The following is a 20242-nucleotide window of genomic DNA, read 5'->3' as shown; positions in this document are numbered from 1 at the left end:
CAAGAAAACATCTCTTATTTTTATTCCACCTGATCCTGAATACAGCATTCAGCTGCAGCGCTTGAAACAGCAGCCCAATTCTAAGGCCCCAGTTTGCCTTGTTTGACACACACAAGTGCTGCACTTCAGGGCAGCACAAATTGGCACGGCCTTCATGAAAAGCAGTTTTGCACTACCATCGTTTTCTTGTTCACCCTTCTGTGTTATCCCTTATCTTGGGCAAGCATGGGTGTTTACCCAGTTGCATATTTTACTGGACCTATTGAAAGACTAATCAGGTTTTATTTCCTACACTGGTGTTAGCCTTGGTGCATTTACCAGTGCAGTTCATTGCTCAGCACACAACTATTTGGGCCCCTAGGTAAGATGCAAGGTAAGGAAGGGAGCAGAGTAGGAGGAAGGTGAGGCTGCGTCTTCCAGAAGCAATGCTGACCCACACCTTAGGGCCAGCAGGGCTTCAGCAGCAAGGAGGAGCCAGGGTAACCTTCAGTCTCCCCTTTCCCGTCATTGGCCTTATCTGAATGTTGACAAAAGAAGAAAGAGGTCAAGTCTGACCTCCATACCTAAGCACTCACAAATACCACACGTTTATCCCCAAACACCCAGCAAGAAAAGATGGAATAAAGTTCCTGAACAAGAGCTATCACAGATCACCACTGTGATTGTTGTGCACCAACAAGATTGTTGTGCATCAGAGTCAGACCAGCTGATACATCTGAAAATTCACAAGATGTCCCCCACCTCCCTAGCTGAGCCTCTGTTCTTCCAACACAAAGCACCAATTGCTAGCATTTTTCTCTGTACTGTAAATACTAAGCTATTCCAAATACATAACTGGTATAATTTATGAAATTCGGATATTCTGTTGGGTAACAGCCATCTAAAATACACTAAAATATACACAAATTATGTATACAAATTGGATTCTAATGTGTTGTGGGTGTTTTTTTTTGTTGTTGTTGTTTTTTTTTTGTTTTTTTCTTTTTTAAATCTTGCTAGAGAACATCTTGGAGAAAATGGGATCAAACAGAACATGTTTTTATCCTGTATGCAGTAGCAGGATTCCTGGTTAGAACTTAACAAAATCTGACTTTGCTGAAATATTAATACAGATTTAATCAGCTCACTTTAGCTAAATCCTTACTGGGATGTGTGCAATGACCACCCAGCGTTTAACTCATACTAGGACTCTGGATGAAAGCTATTACAAAAGAAATTCCCTAATGACCACTAGTAATTTTACCCCAAGGTGGTGGGGCACCCATACTATTTCCAATTTTTGTAAACTTATCATTAGGATCTGGATATATGTAAATAGACCGCTGTTTTGTGGAGGCAGATTTTGCAACTTTTATCCTTGGGAGTTAAAACCTCAAGCAAGAATTGGTCACTTAAGTTCTGCAATGACTAACTAATCTGGACAGCATTACTTCCACTGATCCTATTATGGATTTTAAGATGTGAATGCCACGCTGATCAGAATTATGCAACCTAACCCCTGTAATACATCTTCTATATATAATTCTTCTGCCACAGATTTGTGGCCTGCTACATGACATGGCCACGCCTGACCATCTGTTTCATTAGAAATATTCACAAACACAGGTGTAGTCATTTTAAGGAATTGTATATAAGCATATTGGGCCAGATGCATGCTGGCTCTACATTGTTAATATAGGATATATATCTTAGTCTTGCTTAGTCAAACAAATGTGTTTTCCAATGTTGAATGGATTGCCTAAGTCAAGCACTCCTGGTTACCTGACCATTTTGAAGACTAAGGAAGGCAAAAGCAGATGAGTTTTGCATGTTAACATATGTGAAAATTACAATATATAAATAAATAAATAAATAAATCAGAATTCTGGTTATTATTTCATTTCTACATATGAAAAGGCAGCCTTGCACATTACATAACTTCCTAATTAAATACATTGACTTCATTTTCCCTCAGTGGTAACTACTGCCCCTCCGTTTCCCATTTAGAAAGGTCTCTAGAACCAGAGACAGAATATTTACACCTCAGAGGTCCACAGCTATTAAAATGTTGCAGCAGAGCAATGGCTTTGAGGTATAAACTAGTTTTTGTAAGGTGGAGCTAAAGATCTTTTTCAAATCTGAGAAGGCCAGACTACAATTCAGGATGTTTTAACTGCAAGGTCTGTAACAACCAACAGCATAAAGGCACAGACTGGTCCTGGATCTGTTTGAGTTTGTGTGATTACAAAGGAAGACAAGCCCCTGAAACGTGTGGCACTTGTGACATGAAGTGGTCATTTGTCTGATGTTTCTGAATGGTGTCACCTGTGCTTAGGGCACTTCTGCCTTGTTTGCATGGGCAGGGCTCACGCATACTTTTCACATAAGCCATGTACACTGAAAATGCCCGATCACTTACTTCTGCTTAAAAAAAAAGCCCCCAAACCTGGAAGGCCCTGAAACAAACTGCTTCTCAGCAAAAGACTAATACTCCAGGACTGTGTTCTCTGATCTTTCCAACCTGGGCCAAGACAAAGAGGATTTTGAAACCAAGACACAGACCAAAACAGATTTTCTGTCTTCTTTGTGACGTTCAGATAAAGGGACGGAAACTGCTCATAAGGCCTTTGTGGCATGAGATTGCCTTCAGAAGCTGAAGAGCTTCCCCAGGTGAAGAAGCAGTGGGCCTCTCTCCTCTTACCCTCTCCATGTAGACCACTACAAGCTGTGGGATGAATAACACATTTTCATAACTGAATACACACTTTATTCTTAATGTGGACATTCCTGAAAACCTTAAGGAGACTGACATCATTTGAGGTATGTTAGAAAACAGTTAATTTTATTGAATTGTTATGGTGAAAAGCATTATTACAACAAATATATTTAAAGAATTAAAAAACAGCAACAGGTTAATGTTTATTGTCATCATCATGTCTCTTCTCCTGAGCTGGCTCTGCACAGAGCTATATCACTGTCTTACAAACTGAGCTGATTGCTGAACATTCTTGTAGAGGATAATGTTAATCAAATTATCTTAATAAACTTAGCTTACAGAATGGTAAATATAATGACTTTGAAGTCAGTAGAAAATCAGAAAGTAACAGGAAGTCACAGTATCTGCCAGTCACAAGACAGAATACGCGAAAGGAATTCTCATTGTTAAGTAGAATATCAAGTCCCCACAGCTAAGCTTCAAAACACGTTTTTTCAAAGGTGGGAGTGAGGTTCCTAGAATCAAATTGTGTATTTGAATCAATGAGAACCGTCAAATTGTACAAAACTGGGTTTCTAATGTATTTTTAGTATTTAGCTGAGATTGTGCCATGAAAAACTGATCCATTTGAGTGTACCATTTTAGGAAAAAAAAATATTTTTATAAAACAATTAGAAATTTTCCTCCAAAAGTGGCCCAGATAAGGAAGCAAGCGTTATTACTGCGGGTTTGAAATGTGTGCTGCTTGAAACACGTGCTACGGGCCATTTATCAGGGCAGGCATGATAGCAGTTTACTATAATTGTTCCATTATGCTCATGGTAGGACTCTTCTACAGACACATGGAATTTTGATCCGCGGGAATATTACCAAGAACAGAAACCACCGAGAAATGCCGTGTGCCTTTTCTTGCAATGTATGATAAAAATAGGTTTTCTGATTAAAATGCTTCAATGCTTTACATACCCCTCCCAGAAAAAAAAAAAAAAAGAAAAAAAAAAAAAGAAAAAAAAAGACAGAAGCTGTATATGTTTTTTTTTGTTTGTTTGTTTTTATTTATTTATTTATTTATTTTTCTTACTTTAATATTTTCTTGTAGTTTCAATTACAAAGAAAAAGTCCTCAGGAAAAATCTCGGGACACCATTGAGCCAAATTTTACTTTCATCCTGAAGCAGAAACGAAGTTTTTCCTTAACCCCTGGTAAAGGCGGTGCTGCCCGTTTGCAGCGTGGCCTGCGATGCTGTGGGCCACCCGGGTGCCCTAGAAGCAGCGACACCTCCTTCCTCTGCCTCCTTAGGGAAAGCAGCCGAGGCGACCCCCGGGAGAGCTCGCCCCGTCGTTTCCAAGCAGGAAGGCAGAGCTGGGAAGAAAGCTGGCATTTCCAGGGGAAACTGGCACGGGCCGAGAGCTGACGGGGCAGGCTCCGGGGCAGAGCCGGGCGGACGCTCCTGGGAGACGATCGATGCCTTAAACTCCAGAGCCCCGCGGCGACCCCTGCCCGCACCCCGCCGTTACCGCGCCCCACTCCGCTCGCCTCGTTCCTATGGCCCGCGGCGCCTCCGGCTTCACCATGTTCTGTGTTTTTCACCCCAAAACTGGAAGCTAGAGACGGAGCCGCGCCAGGCTCCCCCCGCACCCCACCGGGAGCCCCCCGGTACGGGGTGCTCTCACCCGAGGGTGCTGCCACCACTGAGTGCTGCCACCTCGGGGTGCGCCCACCCCGACCCGGGTTGCCCCCGGACCACCACAGCAGGGGGGAGGCGGCGGCTGCGCAGGGCGCGGATCCCTCCGCGGCGGCGGAGGCCCAGGAACGGCGTGAAGAAGCCGCCCCGGGGGGGCCGGAGGGCACGGGGACTACTTTCGGGAAACTCCGGCGCTGGGCAGCCGCCGGGAGGGAGAGCGGGCGAGGGGGCTGCTTTCTTACCCTCGCTCGTCCCTCCTCCCCTCTTTTTCCTTTCCTTTGCCTTCCCTCCCCCCTCCCTCCCCTCCCCGCGGTTATTTTGGATCAAGCTGTGGCGGCGGAAGGAGCTTGAAGCCAACGCTTCCGCCCAGTTTTCCTGCGAGGAGGAGGAGGAGGCCGCTAATGGAGTTGAGGCCGGGGAGGGAGCGGCGCTGCTGAACTCGCCGCAGGCCGCCCGCAGCCCCGTCCGGCGGCCGGGGGCTTCCCGTGCCCCGCAGCCCCGGCTCCCCTCGGCCAGGGGCCGTGACGCAGCCCCTCTCCCCCCGGCTCCCCCCGCCGGGCTGCCTTAAATCGCCTCCCTCCCCCCGCCGCCAGCCTTCTCCGCGGGGCCGGCTCCGCTCCCTCCCTCCGCAGCTCCCGGCCTCGCTTCCGAGGGGGCGGCAGCGCCGGGCCCCGCCGCTCGGCCCCTTCTCTTCCCTTCCTTCCTTCCTTCCCCTCCCTTCCCCCGGCCCGTGGCGGCGCCGGCGTCCGGAGGAATTTGTGCCCCGGCGGGGCGCGGGAGGCGGCACTGCCGCCGGGAGGAGGAGGAGGAGGAGGAGGAGGAGGAAGAGGGGGGGCAGCGAAGGCGGCTGCAGCGGGAGATGAGCCGCAGCGGGAGGACGGCGCGGTGCAGCCTTTGGCGGCGGGCAGCCCTGCCTCGGCGCCGCCGCTCCGCGCCCCTCTAGCCGGGGTGGGCTCTACCCAGCGCCGTCTGCACCGGCCCCGGCCCCAGCCCCAGCGAACAGGAGGGGATCCGCTCCAGCGCCCGACAGCGGGATCTGGGGCTTTTCCCGGATCGAGGTCGCCGTCCCCCGCCTCGGGCCGCGGCTCTGGCCCTCGCCGGGGAGGGCGGACCGGGGGGGTAACAATGGTGAAGTTTCTGGTGAGTTCTTGCTGCGCCCTGGCCGCCTCGGTGCTGCTCCGGCTCCGCCTCGGATCACGGTGAGGAGAAAATGAGCGAAGAGACGGCGGCTTCTAACAACGAGTAAGCTCCGCGCCGCGCGTGTCCGGGTGGCCGTGGGTCTGTGTGTCTGTCTGTGTCTGGCCGTGCGCGTTCACGCGTGGCCGTGTCCACACTGCGCATTTCGCTGGCGGAGGTGGAAGCCCCGAGGCTGCCCTTTGTGAGGGAGCCTGGTGCGCGGGGAGTGCCCAAAAAGCGGGCTTCGGTGAAGGGGGAGAGGCCGGCGCAGGTAAGGAGGCTGCGGGCAGGGGGCTCGCAGCGCCCGGGGAGGTGCGGGCACGGCCCGGCCCCGCTAGCAACCCACTGCTCGTAGACGTTTCGCATGGAAACTAGTGTGTGGGAGCTTCATCCTGCAGGAAACTGCTCCTGAATTTTAATTGGATGAGTCAGGCAGTGTAAATACAGCTTAAACCTACCCTAAAGCCCTGCTTTTTTTTTTTTTTTTTTTTTTTTTTTTTTAAATGGGCACTTGGGACTTCTTTTTTTTAAAAAGAGGAAGGGGACAGTTCAAGGATCTCTTAATATTTTTAACGTGACTGGTCTGGAGGAAATCCAGAGAATGTGTATGCGTGCGGCCGTAGCCCAGTGCATGTAATGGCTTAAAAAAAAATAAATACGGGGATAGGAGGGGGAAAATACTTGTCAGAAAATACGGGAGTTGTTTGTGGCCTGAAAAACAAGCAGAAGATATTTTGAAACTTTTGTTTTATGATTATTAGAAGAAAGTTGAGGTGCGTGGCTGCTCGCTGCCCGGCGGAGCTGCGCGGGGCGGCCCTCTCGTTATGAATGGTGCGGGGCAGCGCCCGAACACGGGCCGGGGGGAGCCGCTCCCTGCCGCGGGGGTCGGGCCCGAGGGGCGCCCCCCGTCCGCACCCCTTCCTCCCGTTTCCCTCCTCCCACCCGGCGCGGGGATGACGATGCCCGCGAGCGCGCCCCGGGTCCCGGTAGGGCCGGGGTTGGGGTTGCTTTTGGGGTTGGTTTTGGGGTCGGGGCCGGGTTGGCGATGCGATGCGGGCCGCGCCACTGCGGTGTCAGCGGGGCCGGCGCTGGAGCCGCCGCCGCCGCCATGTTTTCTTTTTTGTGAATCGCTCTCATTTGCATACCACAATCTCCATTCATAAAAAAAAAAAAAAAAATAATAATGGGATAAAAAAAAAAAAAGCGGCGGCACCGCCGACCTGCAGCCAAGGGCTCCTCGCGAGGCGTGCGGGGCCAGGCCCACCTTGCCGAGGAGCAGCGGGCGGCCGGGCAGCGGGCGGCGGGGGCCGGGGGCTCGCCGGGCCCCGCGGCGCTGCCGCTCGGCGCCCGTTGACGCGGTGCTGTGGGAAAGCGCAGCTCGGGGAGGTGCCGCGAGCACGTGACCCGCTCCATTCATAAAATACCTGGCTGCCCATTCACAGCGCGCCGCAGTGCCGGCGCCCAGCGGGCTCCCGGCCCGGACGGACGGACAGACAGACAGCTCGCATCCGTGAGGGGCTGAGGGGGTGCCGCAAAGGGTTGCCCCCTGCCCCTGTTGTCCGAGGGAGGGCTGCTTCGGTAAATGTCCCCGCGGCGCATTTACCTCCCCGGACCGCCCGGCCCCGAGGAGCTCTTCTCGGAAACCCCCGGGCCTCCCCCTCCGGCAGCGCTACCCAAACGTGGAACAGTGAAAACCGACCTCGGTGTAGGGACGTGCTTCCGAGCCGATTTTTGAACCGGTTTTTGGTCGTTTGTTCTTGACTGAGCTCTGCTAACTCGTGTCTGCATGGGAGCAGCGCAGTGTGGAAGGCAGGCGGGCACACCTAATGAGGCGGTTGCAAACGTTGCCTGGAAGAAATGCAGGCGACGCTGGAGGCTGCTACGTTGGTAGAGATCGGCAATGCAGCCTGTCGTGGGCTGTTTACTTTAAGAATTTGATTGCAGATCAGGTGTCAGCGCTTCTCCTTAACCTATACCTTTACAGAAAGCACCTCTAAAATATCAGAATTACAGAGGGATGTTTTTAACGTGGCATAAGCTATCCGGAGGTCAAAATACTAACTTTGGCTTTAAATATTCTGAAATGTGCCTTTAAAAATAGTTGAATGTAATTCAGCGATGAAGGATCACTACGGCAGGCAGTGCAGTGGTTTGATGCAACTGTTCTATGGTTGCCAGTGTTAAAATGGTGATGTTCATCGCTCGTGAACACACTGTTTCATTATCTTAACAAATTATACTGAAGTGATCCTTAATTATACATTTGTGGAGTGGAGGAGGCTTTGTCGTTATCGAAGGCTAAGAGAACACCTGAAAGGTTACTGATCTTTACTTAAAATGAGAAAAGAAAGCTCACATGCAGCATTTAGTTTAAGTTAATCCGGTGTTGCTAAATGTATATAACCTAACAATGCATTATCAACAGCAGGGCTTTTTCTCACAGAACAGATATTTTTACTTCAGTTCTTAGAATATCAAAAGCAGCTCTAACTGGAGAGGAAAAAAAATATTTCTCAGTTTCCTTTGCTGTTTTGACAGCATTTCTGGCAAGGCCAGAGTCGTCATTCCTCTTTGGTTGATTTTGCACGTAGCACAGACTGCCACTGTAAATGGAGGAGAAACATGACTGAAGCTCTAAATAAATCCTTTGTGGAAATAGGGCACATCTACAAATTGAAATACATCGTATACTAAAAGTTCACTGTGTTTAATTGTATTGGTATAATTGATATCATCAATGGCCTCGATTTCATTAACAAATCTCTCAACATGCAACGGTGAATACGGGTACTTTGCAACACACTTGTGTCATTGTGGCTATCAGGAATATTCTGGTAATTGAGCATTATTCTTTGTTTATAAAACTTAGTTTCATGGAGTGAGACACAAAGATTTGTGGTGTCTAGAAATTGACCTCAGTTAATAATACTAAATTCTCAGTGTCTTTTAAGCTGTAATGTGTGGTGGGAAAGATTAATTAAAAAGCTGCAGTAAGGACTGTTTGGTTTCTTGTTGGCTGTGAGCACATGGAAGGCAGTTGTATAAAATTCTGATTGCTGTGGCTGAATCTTCTTCAATGTGATTTTTTGGTTGTTCTTTTGATTGTGTTTGTCAGTTATGTGTTAGTTAACTGAGAGTACTGCTATACTTTTCCAGATGCATATCTGTATTTATTTCTTTTCCTTCGGTGATGTTCTGTGACCAGTGTGGTCAGTGTGAACAGAATGTGGTGCTCACAGATGCCATTAGTTTTTAAATGAAGGAATTAGTAGGATGCGTGGCCTTGTGGGTCAATCATGCAACTTAACATAATAATGTCAAAGTAAGCAGATCAGCAGGCACTGCACACGATTCCTAATTTGATGGCAGATTTTATTGGTGTCTGGAAACGCTGCTGGGCTTCAGTGTTGGGTAATACAGAAGAAATGTTACGTTATGTAGTGCCTATTCAGTAGGGATGAAGGATGATAGGATTAAGATGGAGTCCAAGTTGCTCCATTAAAAAGTAGGAGCGCTGCTTGTTGACTTTCCTCTGGGGTGCAGGTGGCTTCTTCTCTTTCTGAGGGAACGTCTGTGCTCCTGAATTGGATCTTGAGGGGTTTTTATGTACTGCATTTGTATAGATTCAGGCTGTCATACATGAATCGTTCTGCTCCTCTGGTATAGGCAACCTCATGCTCATTTTCCTAGATAATTTAATTCTAATGCTGAGTATACCCTAATGCTGTGTGCTTAACAATATCTAGATCATGATGGTCTAAACAGCCTCACGTGTTGATTTGAAATAAAATTCTTGCCCTATTCATATATCTTCCTTGAATATTCATGAAGATACTTTTATGCTTCATATGGGCTTCAGAATTCCTTGTAGCACAAGCCCAAATGCTGAAAGATGAGCATGAGATCATATCTGAGACAGAGAAGCCATCTAGCTTGTTTTTATTAGTTCTGAAAGGATTTTAACATGTTTCAGCAGGCTAATTTTATTTCTGCTGCTGAGGGCATATACAGGCTTCAGAATTCTTCATCCCTTAATATAAGGAATTTGTGTTTAAAAAAAAAAATGTTTGTTTTGGGGGAAATGTCTTCTAAACCACTCAGTTACATGATGAAATCATTGAAATTCAGATATATTTTCTTTTGTGGGGATGGCTCTTTATTTAGAGTCCCTGGGAGGCTTTTCCAGTTTTGTGAATGGCTTCTTGCTGTCTCTTTGGCTTTATGCTACGCAGTGTTGTTCTGAAGGTGAAACTGAATTTACATATTACATAATCTGGAAGCCAAGACTTTATTTATTTATTTAATTTTTTTTGAAGGTTCAACTTAGCAACATTACTTGATTATTGTGGTACTGCGTAAAATATGTTTTCCATCTGTTTCAGTGTAACTGGAACCTGTGATAACATTTGAATTTTGAAATGACAATTTTTTCATTGTTTGTTTGTTTAAAATCTAATGTGCCTGAGCTGTTAAAATGGCAGTGACGGCATCAGTGTATGCTTCAAAAGTAAAGATGTTTCTTGAAAGGAATATATCTTTACGGGATCAGAAGTCACAGGATTAAAGCTGAGGGCATTCATGGTGTTTTTAGGCTAAACACTGGCATTTTTCTTTTTTTTGTTTGTTTAGCCATTCTTGTGAACATTTGGGAAAATCATATGCATTGGTGATGACTTGATGGGATATGACAAACATCAGAAACAAAAAATACTATTCAGAATGATGATGCAAGTTGAAAAAGGAGACAACGGGAATACTTTTGTCAGTTTGTGTTTTTACCTCTGATTCTGATATAAAAAATAAACAAAACAAAAAACCTATGATGTGGTTTACAACATACATTGTCTTAAACTGAATTTTCTGATGCTTAAATGTTTGCTTTCTCCTTCTTACTGGTCTCTCCTGATTGAATGGGTTGCAGTTTCCTTAAAGGACCCAGAGAGCTTGCTGGGGGTTGCCATGTTGTTGAGGTTTGCTGTTTCTTTATTGGTGTTTTAAAAATGGCCCATATTTGTCTTTTTCCTCTCTGCTCACATGTTCAGTATTAAAGCAAACAGATTTTAACTAGCATAGCTTGCACAGCTACTGAACTGCTGGAATTGGTTGCAAACAAAAATTGAATGGATCTATCGTGGTTCCTCAAAATCTACTCCTCCTTTCCCTTGAAAATACTTGTTACTCAATCTGAAAGCTCTTCTAGTTGCAAAATACTTATTTAATGATTGGTGGCAATGTTTATGTCTTTATTAAAGTATTGTATTTTATTTTGCAATATTTGTATCATGTATTTGCAACATTTTTCTGTGCTTTGATACCTTGTTAGGGGTGTTCTCCACCCAGCCTTAGTATTCAGCAGAAATAATCTTCAGCAATACTTCTCATTTAAAGGAAGGAAGAGAACTGGGTGCTCTTTCAGTATGTTGTATTAACCAATATTTCTAGACTTAAGGCAATCCATGCTTTTTTTTTTTTTTTTTTTTTAATTTACTTTTCCTATTCCTGGTAAGAGACTAAGTCTTCTGCTGATGATTAAAATATGATTTCATGAAATCTGTTGGCTGGCACTACTCCATGTGCATTTTTCATAAATGATGCAGTATCATGTCCTATACGGTAATGTTTTATGGTATACAGTACCATGGTAAACATGGTATATCTCTCCTCCTCTTTGAATGGTATCTGTTACAGAAGTCGGTCTCTAAGACTATGGTGGTTTTGAACAGCACCTACCTGTAAGAACTGAGCAGACATTTTATGTGCATGTTTGCACATCTTTTCCAGCTTATCTTATTCATTATGCTCATGCTGATGTTTCTTGTATGAATTTGTTGAGAAAATACTTTTTTTTTTTTTTATATATATTCTCTGTGTTATATTCACTGTTCTATTTGCGACAAGAAAATATTTTATTTAAAAAAGCAAACAACAAAATTTTAGATATGCTGAGGGACAGAAAATATGCATTTGAGTGTTTTGAGTACTGAAATTGATTATAAATGTTCCTCTAATTAAATAATAGCAGACTTGTTGCACACTGTTGCAATCCATAATTCCCACTGCTCCAACTTAAAGCAGGCAAAGAATAAAATCCCAGTGCAGTCATGGTATCGATGTAAGGAGCTCACGCATTTTTGTCTTCAAGAATTCACTGTCATGTGATAGTAAGTACTTCAAACAAGGAAAATACACCATGGATATGAATATAAGTTTGGTAACAGCAATGCAGAACAGAGCATAAGAAAATACTTTTCTAATATGTGCTGCATGAGAATTGCCCAAATATATGCCACCAAAACATCTAAACCACATTAAAAACGAGGTGGTAAGTTATTCCCCCCAGATTCTTGTGGTCGAAAAATATGACCACTGTTCCATGGGATACTTTTGTTGGGTGAGGAAGTCCTGTAATCCATGCTTCTACTACAAGTCAAACACTTCAGCTGCTCTGCCTTACAGACATGATGTGAGCCATTTTGCTTGAATGGTTTGTGAGAGCAAGCTTCCTTAAAGTCTACGGAAAGTATTTTTTCTTAACAAATAATTAACAAAAAACAAACAAAAAAAAACCCTAGATCTTCCCCAAGAAGGTCTAATCACTGTTGCCACGTGCTCTTCTTCTTTGACTTGCACTGACAGGTTGCGACACTGACAGAAGTTTGCCGAAGCAAAAATGAAAGTGAGTTATTTCAGTTTTAGTGAAGTCAAACACTGTCAATAAACAAATGTAATGACAAGAAGTATCAGGAATTTCATGAGTAAAACAAATACTGAAAACTAAGGTGCAGTTTATTAAAAATTGCCACTGAAACTGATTGTCTAACCTAATTAAAGGCAGAATTGGCAAGAGAGAGTTCTTGGTGAAGGCTCCTGTCTGCAATTTTATTTTTTTTTTTTCAGAAACTGCAGAATTGTTTTGGTGAAGTGGTATAAACCTTGAGGGCAGAAGTGACTTCTCTCTTTAACCTTTTGAAAAGTTTCAATAAGGGTAGTGAAAGGTGGGAGTACAGAGACAGCTCTGATGTAGGAATTTTTATGTAGCTTCCTCGAAACTTGTCAGCCTCTCAGACATGACGAAGTGCTCAGTGCCCTCAGGTATTTCTCTTCCTGAGCATGGCATGCTTGCTCTGGCTCCCAGTACAGCATGCCATAACGTGAAGCCTGCGACTGAGGCCAGTATCTGCTGAGCTTGGAGAGGAATGTGGTTTTAAAAGGTGTAGAGACTAATTCAGGAGTGGGAGTTGGGTCCCATGCCTCTAAAATAGGAAAATCTGTTTGCTTGTTTGTTTTCTAGGTGAGTGGCTGACCTTATGTATGAAATTTCTGTGTTTTTTAGCTCTAGTTCCTGGTCTGTACTCCCTTTAAGAACAAGAAAAATTGGAACTTTCTTTGTAGGGTAAACTTTACAATAGCACGTTTTGTCCCTCTTCAGGGGCAATTATCTATCTCATTACAAATATTGTTTGTAGTTTGAGTGCTGCTGATCTGTGCTGTGGATGTCATGGGAAAAAAAAATCTGTCTTCAGTCTTGCAAAATTAAAAAAAAAAAAAAAAAAAAGGTAGTTTTTCGATTACTGGTTCCAGTATTATATAATGGGTGTGCTAAGAGAATGTAAAGTTGTAAAATGAAATGGTTGAGAATTTCCAAGCTTCCAAAGAGAAATTGTGAAATTATAATCCATGTGGCCAAGGGGTATGAATTTTGATGATTTTGATAATGAGACAGAGATAGCACTGTAATCACACAGCCTGGGTTCTGCTCTCAAACCTTCACACTAGGAAACACCCATTTTCCCTTTTTTCAGCCCCTTGCCTCACTTGTTGTTCATCCTGTGCCAGGAATGAGGGCAGCACCTTCTGATCAAGCACAGGTGGTTCTTTCTCATTGAAGACTGCATCTTAATAAGGGTGCAAATTCCGTAACTATTAATAATGAGAAGTAGAGCAATGTTCTTCTAACAGGCTTGTTAGATTTTATTTTTTTTTTTGGCTTGGTTGTTTCTCCAGTTTCATCTGGTTTTAGTCTTTAATCTTCACATTTCAGCAATGGGAGTATTTCAGATGCTGGTAATATTACTGTAATTCTATCCAGACTTGTTGCCTGTTTCTTGTACCCCTTCTGCTAGCGTGATTTTCTTAATCCTTATCTGAAAGATGGGTTTCTCTTGGTTTTGTTGGTTTGGCTTGTTTTTTCCCCTCAGTTTGGAGGCTCTCTCTGTGAGAAGTTATTTGAGGGAGTAATATATTATGTTGAACTTTCCTTCTGCTTTACTTCTTCCAAGGCAGTAACAACGTCTGTTAGCAGAAGTCATGACACTGGCAGCTATGTACACCTTGCGTGTTAGCCATGGTGCCAGTTAGGCTGCTGACACAGGCACATGTGCTGTGGGGGCACCCACAGCCACTACCCCATCAGTGTTGGGCTGATCCCTAGCACACTACCTGTGTGCTCTCTGTATCTGTGCAAGCGAGCGGTTCCAGCTCAAAATATCTCCCATTGTCGTAGCTGCATGCAGCTTGAAGCATCTTTTCCCAGAGCCCCCGTAGCACCTTAAAATGTACGCACTTTGTTTCCATGGCAATGGGGAAGTATCGTGCACGTCGGCAGCCCCGCGTCAGGTAATGGAGGGTCTGCAGAAGGCAGCCCAGCATCTCCCTGGGGCATGCTACAGGAGCCACCTGGGTCTCACAGGGAGAGCAGGTGCTGCTCAACCTACAGGGCCTCTGTGGGGCCGAGGGGACCTCTTCAAATTGAGGTCAGAAGCTCAAGCAGTGTTGCCTTACTGCATGCTTTTAAGCACCTTGTGTCATGGTTTTAGGGTGCTCTGCAGGGGTTGAAGCGCCAACAGGCTTGTGCACAGGTGTTGCCAGTATGTTTGTCACCAGTGCATTAGCAGGTTTGGTTTTTGGTGAGCTTCTTTGGCTTCTGGAGCAGTTGTTTTCCACTTTGATTTCTCTCTTGCCTAGTCCTGCAAAGGGAGAATGCGTCCACGTTTATCCCTGTGAAGCAAGGCAGAAAACATGAGCTCTTCATATTACTCCAAATCTGGATGAAGAGCAGGTCTAGTAAAGGAATTTATTCCAGAATAAGACATGAATTTAGAGTGCTGTAGTTTAGTACAGTGTTATTTCCTGTTGAGAGTCTTTATTCTCCTTCTGAAGTAAGTTGTGGTTAACTAGGGGAAAGCTGATACGCTCGGTTACCTGAGGAGAGGAGCTTTTCAGGTTCTTTTCTTCAGGCCTTTCCTTCTATGCTACACCTATTCAAACTCTAGCTCCGGTGGTTTTGTTATTTTGTTTTTTGTTTTGCCTTAGACATTTATTATTTGTGGGTGTGGGGTGGTTGTTGTTGTTCCTTGGGTTTTGCTTTCATTTCCTCCTAAAAGTGGTATATCTTTCTGGGTTTTGAAGTGGTGAGACCGTTTTGGTTTTTGTTTTTTCTTGGATGCTCTGGGACAGTACAAACAGAACCCAAATAAAAGTATGTGTTTCCTTTGTTGTAGAAAGACAAAATGCTTCATACACACTATGAGTTATGTGTATAGAATTGTGTGTAACCTCACTTCTGAACAAAATCTATAGATTAAACTCCTGGAATAACCAGAAAGAAGCTTACTGAATCTGTTACTGTTTCAGCTGGTTTTTAGGTGTGAGCAATTACTGGGAGGTACAGGTTTGGCTTTTTTGTCTTTCGTCTTATCTGTGCTGCATGAGCTTGATCCTTACCACTGAAGATAAAAGTGGAAGTAAAAGCTTTAATGTTTGGTCTTCGTGCTCCTTCCAACTTGTGGGTGCGAACAATGAGCTTTGATCGACATACCATCCCACATAAGGCATGATGATCCAAATCTCTGCCATGTGCTTCAGGAAGAGATTATTTCAGTAGAGAAGTTACAAGAGAGATCCTGTGTAACTTTTACATGTCGAAGGAAGGAAGGAGTATCATTTCTGAAGGGCCAGAGTGATTTTGACCAAATGTTTTCTAAGGTTGCTTCCCTGTTTGTTTCTCAGGCAGTGACAGCAATATTTGGGGGTGGGAGCTGAGTACTCTTAAAATATTCTGAAGAAATATTTAATTGTTTATAAAATTGAAAGATTGCTCTAAATCATTATGCTCTTTATCTTGCATTTGCTGAAGTGTAGAAATTGCCAGATGAGATGCACAAAACCACAGTCTGAGTGTTAAACCAAGTTTTCTTAGTGGTTGTCTCCTTAGGAAGTGTTGGTTTTGTTTTAGATAATTCAAAGTTGAGAAACGCTGCTGGTCTGGGACAAGAAGAACATAATCCTAATAATAACAACACACATCTGTGATTCAAGTCAGTTTAACTTAATTCTCAAGCTTCAGTGTCCAGGATACAAAACTATAATTCACCGTTTTCCACCCTAAAGTAAAAAATTAAGAATATAAATATACCGTACAATAGTACAAAAACACAAGGAGGCAATATGCCTTCTCTAGTAAACATTACTAAAAAAAATAATTTATTGCAAGGTTACATCCTGGGGTAGATCAGTAGTATATTTAGGTTACCAATCTTGCTACCAAATGGTTACCAAACAGTGCTAGTAAGCCTTTCATTAGGAAATTGGAGTATATATGTCAAGGAAGATTATAATTTTATTGTTTGCTAATTTAAAGGAGGATTGAAATAGTAGTGAAAGTCACTACAGCTGAAATCAATCACGTTTTTCAGCTTCTGGTAACTTGAAGAGTTAGTTATCTTCACCTTGTGAAGCCCATATGTTATCTTGGACACCAAAGCCAGAAAAGAAACCAGCAAGCAGCTGAGATGTCAGTCAGTGCCTCCAGTGGTATCTGAGCATTTTAGGGGAGGGTTGTTTATACATGGCTTTACTTCTTGTGAAGTTGAAGGTTTACTTCTTGGCAGTGTACAAAATATTTGAAGTTTATCAGAGGTAAGTGTAACATCTTTGGCAGAGCGCAGATTTCACAGTATCTGCACTGAGTGTAACCCTATAGTAACATGACCTGTTTTCTACTTTTTTTCTTTGCCTCAATTATAGTTAGGCATATTTACAGTGGAGAAAGCGTAACTGTCATTTCCCAGTTTTAGCATGAACATCTATCTATGATCTAGGGTGTGTTTGAGAGGACTTCTTTTTGTATGCTCCCTTATTTTCCTGTATTGTCAAAAAGGTATATTTTATTCTAAAGAAATGTAATCTTAGCAGTTAAATTGAAAGGTGCCATTCAAGTTTTTATCATTGACTAGGAAAATCAGTTTGTTGTATCATTTTCAGTTAGGATTCAAATTTTGTTGTCTTTATTTAAACGGGAAAATGATGTTCTTCAAAAGACTTTCTGCTTTCCTCTGCTATGAGTTTTGTCAGAGAATGCTTCTTTGGAATATATCCTTTGGCAATAACAGTGCCGGTCTAAAAGTAGCAAGTTCTCTTAGTCTGACCTTTTCTTAGTGCATTACTTCAGTACATCTCAGGAAGTTCAGATTGATACTTCTCAAGGTTAAAATTGGCAGATAGTATTTGTATGCCTTCAACCTCCACAGAGAGCATGATCAGAAATTGTTCTAATGTGTCAGTGGAAGTAGGCAGGATTACATATTACCTCTGTATCTTTTTTCATTTTTTTTTTTCCTAATGACAGAACTTCTGTTTATTAATCTCCTGTCTTGTGAACTCCATTACATACCATGTTCTTCACAAATTAAAATGTTTTGAGTGTGGATTATTAATTTCAATCTGTAGCCTTGCAGTGGCACTTCACAAATCTAGTTGTTGAGGCTGCTACCAAGTGAGGTTCCAAGATCCACAGGAGATGAGATGAATTCAGTATTACTGGTAGCATTTGAGAGTGCATGAAGTTATCTGTCTGTAGTTCTGAAGGTCTGGAAGTTGATATTCCTTTGTAAAGCTATGCAGGACAGGGGTATTCACAAGCAAATCTGCATAATTATGATGTGTAGTTTTTTGTTTTTGTTTTAAGAGGTGTTAATCTGAACTTCTTTTTAAAAGCCTTTCCCAAATAGTATGAAGTTTTGTTGTTGTATGACTGATAGGTCCTAGAGGTGGGTTTGTTTTATTGGGTTTTGATAGACTATTTACATAAGTTGAAATACTTAACTCTTCAGAATGCTTTTTTTTTTTTTTTTTTTTTTTTAATCCTTTCTGTCAAACTGTGAAGTGTTTCAGTATAAGGTAAAGTTACATAAGTACACAAGCCCTTTAAAATAGAAATAAAAAGAATTCCATTAATACCCAGCGTTTCACCAACACTGACAAATCCAGTTTTCACTGAATAAACAGCACTGGTGCTGTCATTTTGACACACAAAATAACTTTGCCTCTATGTAGTTAATAGCCACCTCTTAAAGCATCTAAAGCAAATTTACAGTTGAGATTAGTTAATGAGGGAGAGTGGGAGTAGATTTATTTGAAATCCACTGAACTTAACTGCTCACTTGTTTGCTTTTTAATGGTAAAGCAGATCTGTGGTTTGAAACAGTTTGGGGAAGTTTTTGTGACAAAGAAGATGATGGTCAGAACTACCTTAAAGCTGCAAAAGGGTCAGCTAAAATTTTTCCTCTCTGAGTTTGACATTGCTTAGAAATGACATTGGAAATCTCCCTTTGAAAATGTTCGAGAAACGCGAGATAATGAAGCTCTTCAGAGATGGTCTATTTGCCCGAAGCATTTAGAGGACATTACAAAACAGTAAAATACAGCACTAAATCATTGCTATTTTAAGATGTTAATGCTTTACATAAAAATGTAAGAATTGCTGTAAAGGATCTGACAAAAATTCTTGTTGACATCCTTTCTCTGACTTCTCCCACTTGCTATACATGGTTAAATTCCATGCATATCCGTTTCCTCGTCAGGATGGATTATATTATTTGTTCCTTGATTCCTTGTTGGAAAATTTTACCTTGTGGTTGTCTGGTAGTACTTCATTTTTGCTTTAGTAGCAGTCTAGCTTTAGATGGTGTATCTGTTCTCAGAGTAAATGTTGTGTTCTCAGGCATTTGGAAGTTGAAGTAAGCTGAAACTGCTATGCCAGATCATTCAGTTTCAGTCTCTTGGTACACTTAGTTTGCTGTTCATGTTTGTGTATTAGAACTTGAAATTAGTTTTAGTATCTAAATGGATTGTTTCAGAGCATTGTGTACTGCATGGATATTTCTTTTCTCGAAACAGTTCGTTTCACAAGAACCACGTGAATAAGGTGATGAGATGAAACAGCAGTGCTTCCAGTAGCTACACAAGGTTCAAGGGGAAAGCATATCAATTCAGGTTTTGTTAGGAAATGCATTGCATTTATGTTCATGTCAGTGTCAACAGCTTGCTTTCTGATGTAAAGTAATATCCTACTAGGAGGAGAAAGGAAATTGGCAGTACAGGCACTCTTGGGCTTTGGCCTTGTACGAGCACCTCCTGAAGTGGGAAGGGGACTTCTGTGCCCTCTCCTTCAGTTTCCGGGGCAGGCAGGGCTGGCTCATGAGTGCTTCCAAGCTGCTTTGTTTCTACCTCAGCTATCAGAAGGGCAGTTTCATTATGCTTCCAAGACTGTGCGTGCTTATTGTCAGATCTAACCTACTTTGTGAGATGCAGCTTCACACTAGATACGTAGTCTGAAATGCAACGAGAAGGCTTCTAGATTTTAGAAGTTAAATATATCCATATTTATCTCTGTGTTCCATAGGTCGGTCTGTCATTTTTATACCTGAAACAAAATGTATTTAATAGAAATTGATTGAATGAAAGGAATTTCTCTTTGTTTGGGCCAAAGCAATACAAACTGTAAATGTGAAATTGTATTCAATTATGATAGCTGCCAAGTATTTTAAATTACTTTTCCCCCTTGTTGCTATTAGTATTGTTGAATTTCTTATACGCGGTTTCTCAGAAGTAAATTGTACCTTAAATCTTGCTGCACACAATGCTTTCTCAACTGTAAAATCTCAAAGATGTATCATCAGCAAATCCGTCTCATTTTTTTCAAGGTGGGATTAAAGAAAGGAAGGTATCTCATGGAAAAAAATTGAGTGAAGCAGGGGGAAAAATGGCAGGGTGAGTAAATGTGCTGTGAGAGCTACCTGTGTCTACAAAGTATATTAATTCTTCTCCCCTTCTTAGAGCTGGGCCCCCTGCAATAGAGGTCTCAACCCCAGCCGGGGCTGGCAGGAGTGGTGCTGCCTGTGGGAGGTTATGGATGCTCTGTGTGCAATTCTCGGTGGCGTTGGCACTCGCCAAAGCTCCCTCTTTTTGCTCGAGTTTATCCCTACTGGAAGTTAAAATGAAAGGCAAAAGAGACAGGAAGACAATGCTGAAAAGAGGAAAAAGACTGACAAGTAAGGAGAGAAATCTAAGGCCTAGCTTTAGGTATGCATTTAAAAGTCAATTAGGCAAACTACCAGCATTAGGTTTCTAAAATTATTTCAGATGCCTGTCTTGTTATTTGATAGCTCTTCTTGTAGCAGATTTTTAATTTTTCTTTCATTGAAGTATAGTACAGTGAACATTAGAGTCCTTTATTAACACTGTTTCTCGTATTGAGTTATTGCCCTGTCACCCAGTGCATTAGGTTCTAGAAAAATACCTAGTAAACCCCCCTGCCTAATTGATGTGCTGTTTGGAAGCTATAGATAGTTTGTCTAAGAACTGCTTCCAGTCCATGGTGGAATCCATGGCACTAGTAAGAAGGCATT

The 20242-nt window shown here is 43.0% G+C and overlaps 1 protein-coding gene across 5 annotated transcripts in view; it reads left to right on the top strand.

The window, feature by feature from the left end:
• The first annotated feature begins 4730 nt into the window (after nt 1-4730).
• The window catches only part of SPRED1 (sprouty related EVH1 domain containing 1), a 60197-nt gene continuing 44685 nt past the window's right edge, over nt 4731-20242 (top strand). For 3 of the 5 annotated variants that reach the window (XM_082762687.1, XM_082762693.1, XM_082762692.1), the window contains exon 1: nt 5530-5621. In XM_082762687.1, the coding sequence (XP_082618813.1) occupies nt 5590-5621 (32 nt within the window). In that variant the 5' untranslated portion in view covers nt 5530-5589. Of the gene's footprint in view, nt 5622-20242 lie in introns of all 5 variants that reach the window. The other 2 variants (XM_082762688.1, XM_082762689.1) reach the window with 2 other exon arrangements.

This window comes from Aythya marila (genome assembly GCF_965140915.1).
Source record: "Aythya marila genome assembly, chromosome: 5".
NCBI lineage: Eukaryota > Metazoa > Chordata > Aves > Anseriformes > Anatidae > Aythya > Aythya marila.
Note: the sequence above shows the minus strand (reverse complement) of the source record. Positions and strands in the feature narration are given on the sequence as shown.